The 17,839-nt window shown below is 33.7% G+C and overlaps 1 protein-coding gene across 1 annotated transcript; it reads left to right on the forward strand.

Moving 5' to 3' along the window:
- Nucleotides 1-7,541: 7,541 nt before the first annotated feature.
- Nucleotides 7,542-14,359, forward strand: CENPW (centromere protein W). The gene is made up of 3 exons (XM_051997703.1): nt 7,542-7,859; nt 12,676-12,789; nt 13,832-14,359. Exons 1-3 carry the CDS (start codon nt 7,737-7,739, stop codon nt 13,856-13,858), a joined length of 264 nt encoding a protein of 87 aa, XP_051853663.1. The 5' UTR covers nt 7,542-7,736; the 3' UTR covers nt 13,859-14,359.
- The last annotated feature ends 3,480 nt before the right edge of the window (nt 14,360-17,839 follow it).

A 17,839-nucleotide genomic window follows, 5' to 3' on the forward strand; every position in this document is an offset into this window, starting at 1 on the left:
TGGGTATGGGAGAATGACACCCAAATTAAAATAAGAGATTCTCAAGGTAAAAGCAAAAAAAGATTTATTATGATCTCTTGAGAAAGGGTAACTCCTAATAGACAAGGTGTCAATAGAGTGCAAAGTGCAAACTGCAAAACACAAGATTATATAGACCCTAATACAGAAATCCCCACCTTCCCTTCTAACTTTTTCTCCCATTGGCTGGGGAGTTCTAATTTATCCAGAGTCCCAAAACAAAGAATATTAGTCAACAACACACTCTTTACTATATTAGGTACTTAAATGCTAATGAAAAGGTATGTGTGTGTGGAAACAGGAGGAAAATGTTTATTTATCTAAGATAATGGAAAAACCTGCAACTTTTAGCTATAGCTCAATCTGTTATTGCAAAGTCACAATTAGGGCATAGATTGAGGCCACATGCTTATGAGAGGTCTTCACTCAGTTCATCCCATTCAAGTATAATAAATCATTTAAACATAATGTTTATCATTTTTCAGAGTAACAATTAATTAAGAGTATTTTAAGAGCATTAGTTTAAAAATTCTGATAGAAATATGGAGTGAGCATAAGAGAACCAGTTATCCATAAGAAGGGGATTTTATTGGAGGAAGCTGTCTCAACATTAAAGGATCAAAGGGCCTGGAATCTGATATTCTAAAAGGCAAAAGAACTTGGATTGCAGCCAAGAATAAACTACCTAGCTAAGCTGAGCATTTTTTTCCATGGAATAAGATGGACATTTAATGAAACAGAGGAATTCCATTTGTTTCTAAGGAAAAAACCAGATTTAAACAAAAAATTTGATCTCCAACCACAGGACTCAAGAGAAGTAGAAAAAGGTAAAAGGAACTCTTGAGAACTGTATTTCTGTTGTGGATATACATAAAAACCACATGTATAATTTGATTTTACTGATATAACATTAAAAAAAAAAAAGGGAAAAGAAATGGAAAGGGGATAGTGTTAGAAAAAGGGAAAAGGGGAGATAAAAAGAGGGAAACTACATCCCATGATGAGGCAAAAGAAACCTATCATATCTAAGGGAACTTAGAGAAGGGGAGGAACATTGTGTGAATCCTACTCTCATCAGAGTTGGCTCAAAGAGGAAATAATTAACAAATTTGTTTTACAGAGAATCTTCTCTCACCTCATTAAAAAGTGGGAGAGGAAAAGGGAAAAGGAAAAAGAGTAATAAGAGAAGGGTACAAGAAAGGGGAAGGGAGGGAGATCTCAATCTTACACTTTCAGAATTAGACAAATCAAACCACAAAACAAATAAGGTAGAAATTAAAGAGGTAAATAGAATATTAGAAAAATTAGATATGATAGATCTTTGGAGAAAACTAAATGGTGACAGAAAGGAGTATACCTTCTTCTCAGCAGCTCATGGAACCTATACAAAAATTGACCATATATAAGGACAAAAAAATCCTCAAAATTAAATGCAGGAAGGCAGAAATAGTAAAGGCAATAAAACTATATTCAACAAAAAGTTAGGGGTAAACAGACCAAAAGGTAATTGGAAACTAAATAATCTCATCTTAAAGAATGATTGTGTGAAACAGCAAATTATAGACACATAATTTTACTCAAGATAATGATAATGATGAGACATCATACCAAAATTTGTGGGATGCAGCCAAAGCAGTAAAAATAAGGGGAAATTTTATATCTTTAGAGGCTTACTTGAATAAAATAGAGAAAGAGAAGATAAATGAACTGTGCTTGCAATTTAAAAAGCTAGAAAAAGAAAAATTAAAAATCCTCAATCAAATACTAAGTTTGAAATTCTAAAATTAAAAGGAGAAATTAATAATATTGAAAGTAAAAAAAAAAAAACCTGTTCAATTAATAAATAAAACTAAGAGCTGGTTTTATGAAAAAACCAATAAAATAGATAAACCTTTGGTAAATCTGATTAGGAAAAGGGAAGAGGGCCTAGCTGTACCAGATCTAAAATTATATTATAAAGCAGCAATTACTAAAACCATCTGGTATTGGCTAAGAAATAGACTAGTTGATCAATGGAATAGGTTAGGTTCAAAGGACAAAACAGCCAATAACTTTAATAATATAGTGTTTGACAAACCCAAAGACACCAGTTTCTGGGATAAGAATGCATTATTTGAGAAAAATTGCTGGGAAAATTGGAAATCAGTATGGCAGAAACTAGGCATTGACCCACACTTAACACCGTACACCAAGATAAGGTCAAAATGGGTTCATGATCTAGGCATAAAGAATGAGATGATAAATAAATTGGAAGAGCATAGGATAGTTTACCTCTCAGACCTGTGGAAGAGGGAGGAATTTATGACCAAAGAAGAACTAGAGATCACTATTGACCACAACATAGAAAATTTTGATTATATCAAATTGAAAAGTTTTTGTACAAACAAAACAAATGCAAACAAGATTAGAAGGGAAACAATAAACTGGGAAAACATTTTTACAATCAAAGGTTCTGATAAAGGCCTCATTTCCAAAATATATAGAGAATTGACCCTAATCTATAAAAAATCAAACCATTCTCCAATTGATAAATGGTCAAAGGATATGAACAGACAATTCTCAGACGAAGAAATTGAAACTATTTATAGACATATGAAAATATGCTCCAAATCATTATTTATCAGAGAAATGCAAATTAAGACAACTCTGAGATACCACTACACACCTGTCAGATTGGCTAGAATGACAGGGAAAGATAATGGGGAATGTTGGAGGGGATGTGGGAAAACAGGGACACTGATACATTGTTGGTGGAATTGTGAACACATCCAGCCATTCTGGAGAGCAATTTGGAATTATGCTCAAAAAGTTATCAAGCTGTGCATACCCTTTGATCCAGCAGTGTTTCTACTGGGCTTATACCCCAAAGAGATACTAATGAAAGGAAAGGGACCTGTATGTGCCAAAATGTTTGTGGCAGCCCTGTTTGTAGTGGCTAGAAGCTGGAAAATGAAAGGATGTCCATCAATTGGAGAATGGTTGAGTAAATTGTGGTATATGAACGTTATGGAATATTATTGTTCTGTAAGGAACGACCAGCAGGATGAATACAGAGAGGACTGGCGAGACTTACATGAACTGATGCTGAGTGAAATGAGCAGAACCAGGAGATCATTATATACCTCAACAACGATACTGTTTGAGGATGTATTCTGATGGAAGTGGACCTCTTTGATAAAGAGAGCCTTAATTGATCAAAGATGGACAGAAGCAGCTACACCCAGAGAAAGAACACTGGAAATGAATATAAACTGCTTGCATTTTTGTTTTTCTTCCCGGGTTATTTATACCTTCTGAATTCAATTCTCCCTGTGCAACAAGAAAACTGTTTGGTTCTGCACAAATATATTGTATTTAGGATATACTGCAACCCATTCAACATGTAAAGGACTCTTGCCATCTGGGGGAAGGGGTGGAGGGAGGGAGAGGAAAAATCGGAACAGAAGTGAATGCAAGGGATAATTCTGTAAAAAATTACCCTGGCATGCGTTCTATCAATAAAAAATTATTAAAAAATTAAAAAAAAAAAGGAAAAGGGAAGAGGAAAATCAAATTGTTAGTCTTAAAAATGAAAAGGGGGAACTTTCCACCAATGAAGAAGAAATTAGAGCAATAATAAGGAGTTACTTTGTCCAACTTTATGCCAATAAATTTGATAACCTAAGTGAAATGGATGACTATCTCCAAAAACATAGGCTTCCCAGATTAACAGAAGAGGAAGTAAATTGCTTAAATTGTCCCATTTCAGAAAAAGAAATAGAACAAACTATTAATCAACTCCCTAAGAAAAATTCCCCAAGACCAGATGGATTTACATATGAATTCTACTAAACATTTAAAGAACAATTAATCCCAATGCTATATAAACTATTTGAAAAAATAGGGAATGAAGGAGTCCTATCAAATTCCTTTTAAGACACAGACATGGTACTGATACCTAAACCATGTAGGTTGAAAACAGAGAGAGAAAATTATAAACTAATCTCCCTAATGAATATTGATGCTAAAATCTTAAATGAAATATTATCAAAAAGATTACAGAAAATCATCCTCAGGACAATACACTTTGACGAAGTAGGATTTATACCAGGAATGCAGGGCTGGCTCAAATTAGGAAAACTATTAGCATAATTGACTATATCAATAACCAAACTAACAAAAACCATATGATCATCTCAATAGATGCAGAAAAAGCATTTGATAAAATCCAACATCCATTCCTAATAAAAACACTTGAGAGGATAAGAATAAATGGACTTTTCCTTAAAATATTCAGGAGCATATATTTAAAACTATCAGCAAGCATCATATGCAATGGTGAAAAACTGGAACCTTTCCCAGTAAGATCAGGAGTAAAGCAAGGTTGCCCACTATCATCATTATTATTCAATATTGTATTAGAAATGCTAGCCTCGTCAATAAGAGTCAAGAAAGAGATGAAAGAAATTAGAGTAGATGAGGAAATCAAACTATCACTCTTTGCAGATGATATGATGGTATACTTAGAGAAGCCCAGAGATTCTACTAAAAAGCTATTAGAAATAATCCACACCTTTAGCAAAGTTGCAGGATACAAAATAAATCCATATAAATCCTCAGCATTTTTATATATCACCAACAAAATCCAACAGCAAGAGATACAAAGAGAAATTCCATTCAAAATAACTGTCAATAGCATAAAATATTTGGGAATCTATCTACCAAAGGAAAGTCAGGAATTATGTGAGCAAAATTACAAAAAACTTTCCATACAAATTCAGATTTAAATAAGTGGAAAAATATTAAGTGCTCTTGGATAGGCTGAGCGAATATAATAAAGATGACAATACCCCCTGTTGGAATCCTTACTAACTGCTAACTAATTAGAGTTGATCTAATCTTACAAGAAGATGTTTTGGGCAGAACCTGAAACAAGGTACTAAGTAGAACTAATTAATACAAGGCCTGTGTTCACACCTTTACTCATTGGAGTTCAATGAGTTCACACCTCCCTTGAAGCTCTTTGGGAACATAAATAGAGCTTCAATGGGCCAGTCAAGGAAGTTCTTCAGAGGAAGAAGCTACAAGTCGAGATTTCATCGGAATGACATTGAAGAGTGGAGCTGGCTGGAGGCTGAAGAAAGCAGAGGCAGAGGTTGAAGGACCAGACCTTTGGATTTGGCGACATTCAGAGAGAGCTCTTGGAACCAAGCAGAGAGATAGGCCTCTAAGTTAACCGGGCTATATTGGAGATAATAAAAGATCTGAACTTTTATCACCTGGCTGCGTTTTGAGAAGAAAAAGCTCACCACATTTTGGCGCCCGAACAGGGACCGATTCAGATCCATCTGAACCAGATCACAACACCCCCTAAACTAATCTATTTATTTAGTGCTATATCAATCAAACTCCCAAGAAAATATTTTAATGATCTAGAAAAAAATAAGAACAACATTCATATGGAAGAACAAAAGGTCGAGAATCTCAAGGGAATTAATGAAAAAAAAAAATCAAATGAAGGTGGCTTAGCTGTACCTGAACTAAAACTATATTATAAAGCAGCAGTCACCAAAACTATTTTGTATTGGCTAAGAAATAGATTAGTTGATCAGTGGAATAGGTTAGGTTCACAAGACACAATAGTCAACTATAACAATCTAGTGTTTGACAAACCCCAAAATCCTAACTTTTGGGATAAGAATTGATTATTTGACAAAAACTGCTGGGAAAACTGGCAATTAGTATGGCAGAAATTAGGCATGGACCCATACTTAACACTGCATACCAAGATAAGATCAAAATGGGTCCATGATTTGGGCATAAAGAACGAGATTATAAATAAATTAGAGAAATATAGGATAGTTTACCTCTCAAACTTGTGGAGGAAGAAGAAATTTGTGACCAAAAATGAACTAAAGATCATTACTGATCACAAAATAGAAAATTTTGATTATATCAAATTAAAAAGCCTTTGTACAAACAAAACTAATGCAAACAAGATTAGAAGGGAAGCAATGAACTAGAAAAACATTTTCACAGTTAAAGGTTCTGATAAAGGCCTCATTTCCAAAATATATAGAGAATTGACTCTAATTTATAAGAAATCAAGCCATTCTCCAATTGATAAATGGTCAAAGGATATGAACATACAGTGTTCAAATTGAAACTATTTCCATTCATATGAAAGAATGTTCCAAATCACTATTGATCAGAGAAATGCAAATTAAGACAACTCTGAGATACCACTACACACCTATCAGATTGGCTAAGATGACAGGAAAAAATAATGATGAATGTTGGAGGAGATGCAGGAAAACTGGGACACTGATGCATTGTTGGTGGAGTTGTGAACGGGAATCCAACTATTCTGGAGAGCAATCTGGAATTATGCCCTAAAAGTTATCAAATTGTGCATACCCTTTGATTCACCAGTGTTACTTCTGGGCTTATATCCCAAAAAAATATTAAAGAAGGGAAAGGGACCTGTATGTGCCAAAATGTTTGTCGTAGCCCTTTTTATAGTGGCTAGAAACTGGAAATTGAGTGGATGTCCATCAATTGGAGAATGGTTGAGTAAATTGTGGTATATGAACGTTATGGAATATTATTGTTCTGTAAGAAATGACCAGAAGGATGAATACAGAGAGGGGTGGGGAGACTTACATGAACTGATGCTAAGTGAAATGAGCAGAACCAGGAGATCATTATACACTTCAACAACGATACTGTATGAGGATTTCTTCCACAAAGAGAAGATCTAATTCAGTTTCAATTGATCAATGATAGACAGAAGCAGCTACACCACCGAAAGAAAGAACACTGGGAAATGAATGTAAAGGGTTGCATGTTCGTTTTTCTTCCTGGGCTATTTTTACTTTCTAAATCCAATTCTTCCTGTGCAACAAAAGAACTGTTCGATTCTGCACACATATATTGTATCTAAGATATACTGTGACATATTCAATATGTATAGGACTGCTTGCCATCTGGGGGAGGGGGTAGAGGGAGGAAGGGATAAAGTAGGAACAGAAGTGAATGCAACGGATAATGTTGTAAAGAAATTTTTTTCAAAATTAAAAAAAAAAAAAAAGAAAAAAACAGGAAAAAAATTTTTTTACACTAAAGAGGAGCTTGGCTAATGGGAACCTTGTCCTCTTAGCATTCTTTGAAGAGGGGCTCCTGTTGGCTACTTCCTCCTCACAAAACAAAACAAAACAAAATATCCCCCTCCCCACCCCCATCCCCGCCATTACCTAAGGGGGATCGAATATAAGATAAATTTTAATGGGGGGAAAAGGGTCGAGAGTTCTGAGACCTATACTGAAATGCTTGTATTTGTTAATGAATATTAAGTCTACGATAATAAAAAGAAAATAAAAAAAAAGCAAACTGGGTAAGAAGTGAGGGGGAAAAAAACCCCTTAGGAATGAATTTATAAATGGCAAGCAAGAGATTCTTTCGCTCTTCTTCCTAACCAGTGGCCCGGGGAGGCGAAAACACAGGAGCGCATGCGCTCACTTCCAGCGCCAGTCCCGCCCCCTTCCTTTTCGGTCTTGCGTCACTCCGAAGCGCCGAGGCGCGTTCCAAGGGCGGGTGATTTCAAACAGCCGGAAGGGAGTTTGGAGTTCCTGACTGGCGTGCCTGACCCTTGACTTTCTGGTTTTCCTTGTTTATCCCTGACCGCTGTCGGCCGCTGCGTGCGGGGCTTCGGTGCCGGGGAGGACGACGACGAGGAGAGAATGACGGCTGCTGTGGTGCCAGCGGCCCGGGTGTTGAAACGCAAGGCTCCCCGCGGTTTCCTGAAGAACTTCATCAAGCGACAGAAGCCTCAATTGCTCCTCAAGTCTGGCGTCGACCTGTGGGTGAGCGCTTTTTCCTGCTCTGGCTGAGGCGGAGGCGGTGGGTAGGGAAAAGGCAAAGGAGAAAGAAATGGAAGGAACCCTTTCCCTCACCCATCCCGGTTTTGTTCCTCCTCACTTTCTGACACGGAATCTGGGCGGGGGTGGGGGTGGGGCAGGAAGTCAGCTGTTTTCCCACCAGGGTTGGCAGGTTAATCCGTCACTGGTAGAAGTTTATGGGGAAAGTTTTCTACCTGCTTTTCAAGACTAGTGACTCTTAAAAAATTAACGGTTACAAAGCGTTGAACTTACAATAATTTGAGATAGGTGATGCTGGTAATAATACCTCGTTTTGTAGATGTAGGAGCTTCTGGACTAGAGGAGGTAATAGAAACACAGGTTCAGAGCTAAAAAATTTCTTTAAAATCCGTTGGCCTGCCGCATTCAAAAGATGTGGATACTGAAATAAATGCCTTGGCCTGTGGTTGCATAGCCAGTAGATGGTAGAACTAGGGCTTGGTCACAGGTTTTTTCCGACTGAAATCAGTGCTCTTTCAGCTGTACGGAGGCTGAGCTATATTATCACATTGTTATTTAATGGATTGGTCTTTTTATTGAGGTAAAGTATTGTTAAAAATAAAAGAATCATAGAAAAGTTTACCAGTTTTTGAATCTTAAATACTTGGATTTTAGATCTGCAACTCTGCCTGGACTTGATTTCACCACATTAGAATTGACCCTTTTTTAAAAATCTTTTTTCCATTTTACTCTTGACTTCATTTAGCTTCCCACATTTGCAATATTGGTGTTATCTCTGGCTCTTCCTTCTCCCTTAACTCCCACATCCATCCAGTTACCAGAACCTATTGACGCTATCTTTGAAACAATTTTTGAAACTCTCATCTATTTGTAATCTTGTTCCAACTTAACTTTCCAGATTTATTTCAGAGTACTTCCTTTCACATATTGTTTGAATCAGAGTGGCCTATTTACTATTTTACTTTTAAGAGCTAAGCATCTCAGTTTTCGCCTCCATAAATTATTCCCTCTAACTTCAGTGCATTCCCTCCTCAGAAATGTTAGGTTAGGTCAACATTGTTAGGATGTAATTGAGGTACATCCTCATATAAGAAATCTTTCTTGATACTTATAATTGTTAAGAACTCTCAATTTAGCTATGTAAAAGTTGTATTTTCCCAACAGAATGTAGGATTTGTGTAGGATAGGATCTGTGTATCTCTTATGCATGCCATACAGTAAGCAATAAATGCTTGTTGAATTGAACTGAATAACAAAAACCTGGAAATGTAGGCAGTGCTAATCTTATTTTTCCTATTTTATGGATAAAGACACCAAGAAGAGGTGATTTAATGATTTAGCTGTAATCATTTGGCCAGTAAAAATCAGCTGGGACATGAACCCTGATGTACTGACTTTAAGTAATAGGGAAATACTGAATATAACTTTCAGGCATTTTATTGAAATAATATTTTAGAATATTTGACTACTTTCATGTGAATAAGTGCTGAAGGGGATATGGAAAGGATTCTTTGACAGTTTGACAGCATACAGCTTAATTTAATAAGGTATTCATACATGAAATAGCTGGATCCCAATGTAAAAAAGTAATGCATATTACCGTTTTGCAGAGGGAGAGATGAAGATAATAAGTGACAGGAATTAAGAAAAGAGATGGAGGTGGTGGTGAGAGAGGTCACTGGTGGGTGTGCTAATCAGGAAAGAATCTTCTGAATCAGATGGGGCTTGAACTTGTGTATTTGAAATATCTATGGAATTTGATTGCCCAAAATGAGAGACATTAGTCTAGGCCCCATCTTATTCTGCATTTTTATCAATTTACAAATTGATCAATTTTACAAAATTGTTTGTAATAAAGCCAGGAAGTACGCATAGTAAATTTACAGATGACCCCAGTTAATCAGAAGACATATTTTAAGTAAACGCTGTCCTTTAGACTCTAGGTGTTGCAAAGAAAAAAGTGAAACGATTTCACTTCTCAGAGCTGGAGCTTGGAGAGAAGATTCATGTATATGCACTTTATGGTAAAATATATGCAAAGCTGATATAGGGGAACATTAAAGGGGAGGGCTTTAGTATATGACTCAATGAATAATAAGGTGGCATTTGAACCCGATCTTGAAGTTAAAAAAAATAAATAAATTGCAAATATAAGCAATGTCTGGCTGAATGTAGCAGTTCAGATGGAAAAGACTGATTTCATCTGACTGCCAGTTTAGCAGTAGTATAAAGTATCTGATAGGAACAGAAAATGTTTATATTAAAGAAGAGAAAACAATCAGGTAATGGGAAATATGATAGTCTTCAAATATTTAAAAAATGATTACATATACATATATGTATACATACACCCATGAATACACATATAGAGATACATGTGTGTGTACATATATACACACATACACATGCACACACACACATACACATACACATATACACACATACACACACATATATAATTTGATATAGCTTGAGAGAGTAAATTAGGTCATCATTTGCCAGATGTTATGTAGAAGATTTATGCATTTAAGTAGCTGGTTGGATAAAACTTCAGATAATTTTCAACTTTCCAATTTTTATTGTATTACTGATTGATAAGAAAAGTGTTAATAAAGCTGCTCACCAACCTTTCCTCCTCTTCAGTTTATTCAGGCACACAGTTGTCCTTTGAACTAAAGCTGTGCTATTTGAAGTGTTAAATCTCTATTTCTGATTCTTTATGAGATGTATTTTGTTGACATGCCCTCAATTCCTTAGGAAAGTATAAAAAAAAGGATTTTATAAAGTTGTTTTAAAAATATCTTTTATATATAGAAATGTTCTAACATGATCCTGAAGTTGTTACAGACTTGAAGAAAAAAAAATTCAGGGAAGGTTTAGATAGAAATTCATGGTTGAGAGATCCCATATGAGTTGAGAAGTTATAGAATTTGGGATATATCCTTAATGTTTGAAGAATATAATATAGATTTATTTCCTTCAAATCGACAGGAAAAGTTCAATAGTGGTCAATTTGGGAATAGCAGTTCCCTTCAAACTCCTCCCTACCTTCATTCCTGAGACTATTACTCAAACCTTTTAGCTCTAGGAGAGCATCCACCATCTAGGGGAGCAACTGTTATGAAAATAAATGTTATACCTACTTTCTTGACACTGTTCAATAGTTTAGCATTAGAAATGGAAATTATTTTATTGATGAGAATTATAGTAAAGAGCATGTGACTTGCAACTAAAAATCTATATGTTTATTGTCTGTTTGAATGTGAACATTTTGAGAGCCCAAATTATTCTATTTATAACACTAGCACTTAGCATCTAGTAGGCATTTAATGAATGTTTTTAAATTCATTCTGACTAAACTCACTTATAATTCTCGGTGCTTAAAATTTACCCTGGGAATTTTTCATTAATTTGTTTGGTCTTTGAGTCTGACCCTGTATTCTTCTTTATACACTTTCATGGTCATTCTGCAAAACTGAGATATTTTTCTTTCAGGGCAATAGCCAATTCATTTGTTGATCAGAGCTTCCAGCCTCCCTCTGCCGCATTGATTTTAGAAAATGGAATGAGTACGGGGTTACTGAATTCTAGCCCATCTTCAAAGGCACTGAGTTGAAGATCCTTTGCTAAAGTTGATAAAGATTTTTATTGCCAAATTTTGTTATTTAAAAAAAAATGACTAATGTAGAAAACATTTTTCAGTTCTCAATTTCATGAGAAAGGAAATTCTTGTAAAAACATTTTTTTTTCTTTCTTGTTTCCCTACTTTAGTTTGTGTTCCCAACTATCTCATCAAGCAATTGTATCACTTTTTAAAAACAGATCTCTTTTATCATCTTACTAAACTGCAAAACTCCTTTTATTTCTTTTAAACTCACGTTTTCCTTTTTCTGGCATTCATTCTTAGCTAGTATTCTTTCCATTTTAATCCACTGAAATAATTTACCACCTCCTGTTCTTTCGTGTCCTTTAGTTGTTTTTTACTATTTCTGTCTCAGACTTTGTGAACAACATTGGCCTTTGGGACCCATTTTGATGTGCCATTTCTACAGGCTTCAGTTTCATAAGCATTTCTCCTGTGAAAACTAATAGAACTGGAAGTCATTCTTAGTAATCAAGATTTGTGAAAATATCAGAAAAATATTTCTGAACGTGGGGACTAAATAATTGTTTATGAAATGATTCTGAATATCTTGTAAAGATAACATTTCAAATCAGTATCTAGTAAATTGTATCAATTGAAGGAAAATTTTGGCCTTTCCGAAGTAGTGTTTTGGAAATTTGAATTGATCCAATTTATTCCTACTGTTGATGTGTAGTTATCCAATCTCATTGACTCTGATTATATTGCTGCTTTGTTTGAAATGTTATTATGGTCATAGTTTAAAAATTAAGCAGATATGTTTGTCTAGCAAATTGTTATGGTGGACACTTAACCAGGATTATATTTATAGAAAATATGCATCATTAGACAGTAGTTTAATATTCATGTAGTTGCATTAATTCAGTTCATCAAGCATTTAAATATTTATTGTGTGAAAGACATATACTAGGTGTTAGTACAAAAAATAAAGTCAAACTAACTGCTCTTAATAAGCTTATATTGTAAGTGCAAGTATATTGCATATACACAAATAAACAAATATAATAAAATAATTTGAAGAGGAAAAGGCAATGTGGTACATTTTCACATGAAAACACTTTAAAACATAGTCTATATGTATGCAGTGTGGTATTTGTTTTAGTGTATCAACTATTTTTAAGTACTTAGGGAGATTTAAAAATGTTTTTTCTTTCTAAGGTACACTTGAACTGTTTACTCTTTCTTCATCGATTAGCAGAAGAGACCAGGATGCAAGCTTTTCAAGACAAGAGTAGGATAATTAAGGATAAACATATACTTGCTGCAGCAAAGGTAACTATAAAAGCTGATTTTCTTTTTTTGGATACTTAAGATCATGGAATAAGTCAAATGTGTCCTTCTCCTTTATACCTTAACTTCTGGATAATTATATTTCAATCAATAGTAGTTGATGGAGTCAGAGCATTTATTGTTGTTGAATTTAAATTGAAGTTATATAATTAAATTTCCATATTCACATAGTTTTGTTCTAGGTGGAGAAGTTAAGAAATACCTACAAGTTTCAAAAATAAACTGACTTTATAATACTTTAGGAGAAAAACTTTGATTTTTTTTGTCATTTTAGTTTTAGCAACACTTTGACATAGCAAAATTATACACTTGTATAAGTAAAATAAAACACATATAAAGGTTATAACAAAGCATACATACTTAATCATGCTAAATATTTTTTAATATTTATTTAATTTTCTAACTGGGAGTTAAAATTATATACCTCAGTAAACTTATGAAGGATATTTATATGACAAATTTAAGTTTGGGTAGGAATATTATGAAAAAATGAGTTCCTACCCAAATTTAATCTTTGAGCATAGTTCCATTTGATGTTTAGATGAAAACGAAGTCAATGTGTCCAGATACTTTAAAGCTCATCCTCTTGTTGGGAAAAGTGTGATCATAAAAGCTAGCTGCACATTTATGAACTTAAAAAGTGGAATGGTTTTAATGTCTTCAAGGTGTTTTCTTTTCTTGGGCCTTTCTAAATTGAAAACAGATTAATTTAAAATAGAGACATAACTCAGGTATTCAACAGGCTATTTTCTATTTTCTGAAAAGCTGTCTAAAAATTAAATACACATTAGATACTTAATGCACAGGAGAACCTATAAGGAAATTTTATTGAGTACTTTTATAAATTGAAAACTTTTTGAAATGCTAATAATCACAATTCACAACAATTTTGCAAATGGCATTATTAATTAATTAGTATGCCCTGTTTTGATTTCAGGAAGCTTTTAGAGGAAAACTGTTGTTATATCCTATGGGCTAAGGTGTATATATTAAAGAAATAATACTTTTCTTTTCTTTTTGACAGGTGGTTTTAAAGAAGAGTAGAGGTTAGAACCTAAAGACTGCTATTTGAAGCTGTATAATATATTTTCTCATTAAATGTTTATAAAGAACTGTGCTTTTTAACAACACTTTGAAATATGGAACATTGTATAAGTTGGGCAAACTTTTGTACTGCTAGTTTTGAATTTGTATCCTAGGAATATTCATTTATTCATCTACAAATGTTTATTAATCACTTCTACAGAGTTTTTTCTTAGTGAAAGTACAAAGATAAACAGAACATAGCTGTTTTCATAATTGGCACAAAAGCTCAGTGTATTTGTGGTCTTGCTTGTGGTAATGACAACCACACAGATATGCAAATAAAAATATTATAAAGACTAGTCAGGACTTTTATGAAGGCTCATGTTTTCCTAAAGGTGACCAATGTTAGTTTTTAAATGTTCAAATTTATCTTAACATTGTCATTGCTAAGTTTTATGTTTTTTCTATAAAGATAAAAATGATTGCTTACTATATTAAATAACTTGAAGAAATGGTTTTATGATAACATGTCTTTAATAGCGTAGGTGTAGTCTATGAGTTTAAAAAAAAGCCCTTACAATCTGTAAAAAAAAAAAAATAATAATAATGCGTCATATTCAGCGTATATATGAAAATCTTATTATTTAGCTGAAATTTTTAAATATGGAATCTATACCTGTAATTTTATTGGTTTAAAGAGGAGGAAACTCATTCTCTCAAATCAAGTCAATGTCTTCTGTGCAATTTAGAATCTTACTGAGTTAAAGAACTGAGGGTTTATGTGACTTGCTCAGTCCAGAGCCAAAGTCACTTGATAACATGTCATAGGTTGAACCCAAGGCTTCCAGACTGTGGGGCCAATTCTCTATCCATTATTCCAAACTGAGTATTTCAGAATATTTTCATTTTGGTGACTTTTGAACTGAATTTCCAGTAACATACAAAACTTAATCTTTAATGAGAATGTGGATATTAGAAAGATGTCTACAAAAAAGCTTCTTTCTTTATTCAGATATTTTTTAAAAACATAAAATAGATTTTTTTAAAAAGAAAAAAAATGACCCTTCCTGTCATCTAAAGTTCCTTTTAAACAAGACTCTGGGCAAGTATGTAACTTCTCTTTGTCTCAGTTTCCTTAGTGGTAAAATGGGAGTAGTAGTAGTACCTACTTTTCAAGGTTGTTGTAATTATGAAATGACATAAAATATGTAATGTGTTTAGGATAGTGCCAGACACATAGCAGGTGCTATATAAGTGCTTATTCTCTTCCCTCCACATAACTTGTGTTTGATCTTCTACAAATGCTAGTAATAGGATCTCTGGCTCCTGTTTAAAAAAAAAAAAAAAAGAAGTACTTGGTAACAAGTATATGATGGATACAGAACACTTATTTCACCTCACAAAATATTCAGATGACCCAAAGGATTTTTAGGAGCTTCAATTTAAAAAGCATATTAATTGGTTCATAATACCTTATAAGCAGTAAATATAATTCTTCTTCTTTTCTGAGCCTTTTTCTCTACCATGATCTCAAAGTCCTCATAGCCCTTCTGATTCAACATCACTAATTAATATTCACCTTGAAAAGGAACTCAATTTGGAATTCACAGTGGAGCAAACACATGCATCCTTGACTCTTATGGGGCCCTCAATACTTAAAGAGTGACTTGTTTTAGCTTCCTGGAAGATTTTGAGATGCTAAATAGACATCTTCCTTCTAGGAGATCTACACTATCCAAGTACCTCATTTTAATAACAAGGTATGGCAAGATATACATTCCTTTTTACTTCATGTTATGGTTGTAGACTCTTACTGTTCTTCCAATTGAAAGAACTGTGTAGGTAATGTTCTTTCTCTTAAGAAATGCGCTTTTTAGAAACTCCTCTAAGATCTTTGAATGCTTGGTTATTTTTTCTTTTTTTTTTTAAATCATAGCTTTTTATTTAGAAGTTATATGCATTTTTTTATAACATTTTATAATGACAATTGCCAAACCTTTTGTTCCAGTTTTTCCCCTCCTTCTGCCCACCCCCTCCCCCAATGGCAGATTGACCAATACATGTTAAATATTAAAGTATAAATTAAATACAAAATAAGTTTACATGTCCAAACAGTTATTTTGCTGTACAAAAAGAATCAGACTCTGAAATAGTGTACAATTAGTCTGTGAAGGAAATAAAAAATACAGGTGGACAAAAATAGAGGGATTGGGAATTCTATGTAATGGTTCTTCATCTCCCAGAGTTCTTTTTCTGGGTGTAGCTGGTTCAATTCATTGCTGCTCCATTGGAACTGGTGGTTTAGTTCATCTCATTGCTGAAGATGGCCAGGTCCATCAGAATTGATCATCATATAGTATTATTGTTGAAGTATATAATAATCTCCTGATCCTGCTCATTTCACTCAGCATCAGTTCATGTAAGTCTCTCTAGGCCTTTCTGAAATCATTCTGTTGGTCATTTCTTACTGAACAATAATATGCCATAATATTCATATTCCACAATTTATTCAGCCATTTTCCAATTGATGGGCATCCACTCAGTTTCCAGTTTCTGGCCACTACAAAGAGGACTGCCACAAACATTCTTGCACATACAGGATCCTTAATGCTTGGTTATTCTCAAGGCAATGAAGACAATGATCAAAGAGGATACTGTCTAGAATCTATGATTTTATGAAGTCGTAGATTTAGAACAAGAACGTGTCTCAGAGGTCATCAAGTATTAGTGCCCTGTCTTTACCAAATCTGTCTCTCATTTTACAGAAGTGCAAATAGACTGCTCAAGAATAAAGAATGGGAGTTTTTGTTTTTGTTTTTTGTTTTAACTCTAAGCCCAATGAAATATCCAGTGTATCAATTCATGTTCTCAGTAACATTAGTGTGAAGTCATTCCATTGCTATAATAATGCAGTACTTGTGTAATTTTGTCTAATTTGTCCAGGGTATTGAAAAGTTAAGTGATTAACCTCTGATCACATTATTGAATCAATCAGATAGGACATGAACTTAAATTTTCCTGATGTCAGTGCTGATCTTTTAACTTATCTGCTATGTTTCCTCTTATAATCAATGAAGAAAAAAGTAAATGAAGTTGTTTTTCAAGATTTCTGGAAGTTACATCACAGACAGAAGGCAAAGAATACTGGTATGCCCAACTTTAGTGATACGAAAATTTTCCATTTACTTGTCTAGAAAATATGAAAACATTCCAGTATGTATTATAAGATTAATTTAAAGGAATTCTTTTCACAACAATTCTTCAGCTATTTAGCAGATGGACATCTCTTGATGTTCTTGCTTAGAACTGTACAAATAAAAAGATAATGGCAAATATCAATCTAACCCTTTACCGTCCATTATCACTGACTGTTCTTTTGTGTTTTCATTGGCAGAACATCAAAAAGATGTGGGGTCATAACTTAAATTATAATATGAATGAATTGAAAAATTTTACTTTTACATCCAACTTTTGCAAGAGCTTATCCATTATAAAGTAACTGGAATATATTTCTAGTGCAACTAAGAAATCCAAAGTACTTAAATGGATTATAGATTGTATGCCAAAACTATAGTATAATTCCTCTTAATTTTTCTTTTAATTGAAGCAACATATTAGGATTAGGGGAGTAGTATCAATTGAAGGAAACAAATTAACAGGTTATTTCATACCTTAATAAGGACCCATGTTTGGAGTTGTTAAAAACAAGCTTTGCTTGTTTAATGACTGTATTCAACAGATTTTCTGAGATAATTTACTTTTAAGACCCAGAATGGGATACTTAAAACCAAATTTTTCATAAATATAACAGATGGAAATAGTTATTTAGCAACATTGGACATATTCAAGAAAGAAGTGTGGATTGTTGGAAATTACAAATTGCAGTTGTATAAATATGAGGATTTATTATACTAAAGTTAAAATCCCCATGTTACAGAGTAATGGAAAGCAAATTGGAGTATCAAAGTTGGAAGATACTTATAAAGTCACTGAGTTTAAAGCATAT

This window comes from Antechinus flavipes, chromosome 4 (assembly GCF_016432865.1).
Source record: "Antechinus flavipes isolate AdamAnt ecotype Samford, QLD, Australia chromosome 4, AdamAnt_v2, whole genome shotgun sequence".
Lineage (NCBI taxonomy): Eukaryota > Metazoa > Chordata > Mammalia > Dasyuromorphia > Dasyuridae > Antechinus > Antechinus flavipes.

Bases quoted from the DNA above. Each gene is read 5' to 3' on its own strand.
- CENPW (XM_051997703.1), top strand. From the start codon at position 7,737: ATGACGGCTGCTGTGGTGCCAGCGGCCCGGGTGTTGAAACGCAAGGCT. The intron at 7,860-12,675 runs GTGAGCGCTTTT...TTTCTTTCTAAG, and splicing joins AGTCTGGCGTCGACCTGTGG to GTACACTTGAACTGTTTACT. The intron at 12,790-13,831 runs GTAACTATAAAA...TCTTTTTGACAG, and splicing joins ATATACTTGCTGCAGCAAAG to GTGGTTTTAAAGAAGAGTAG.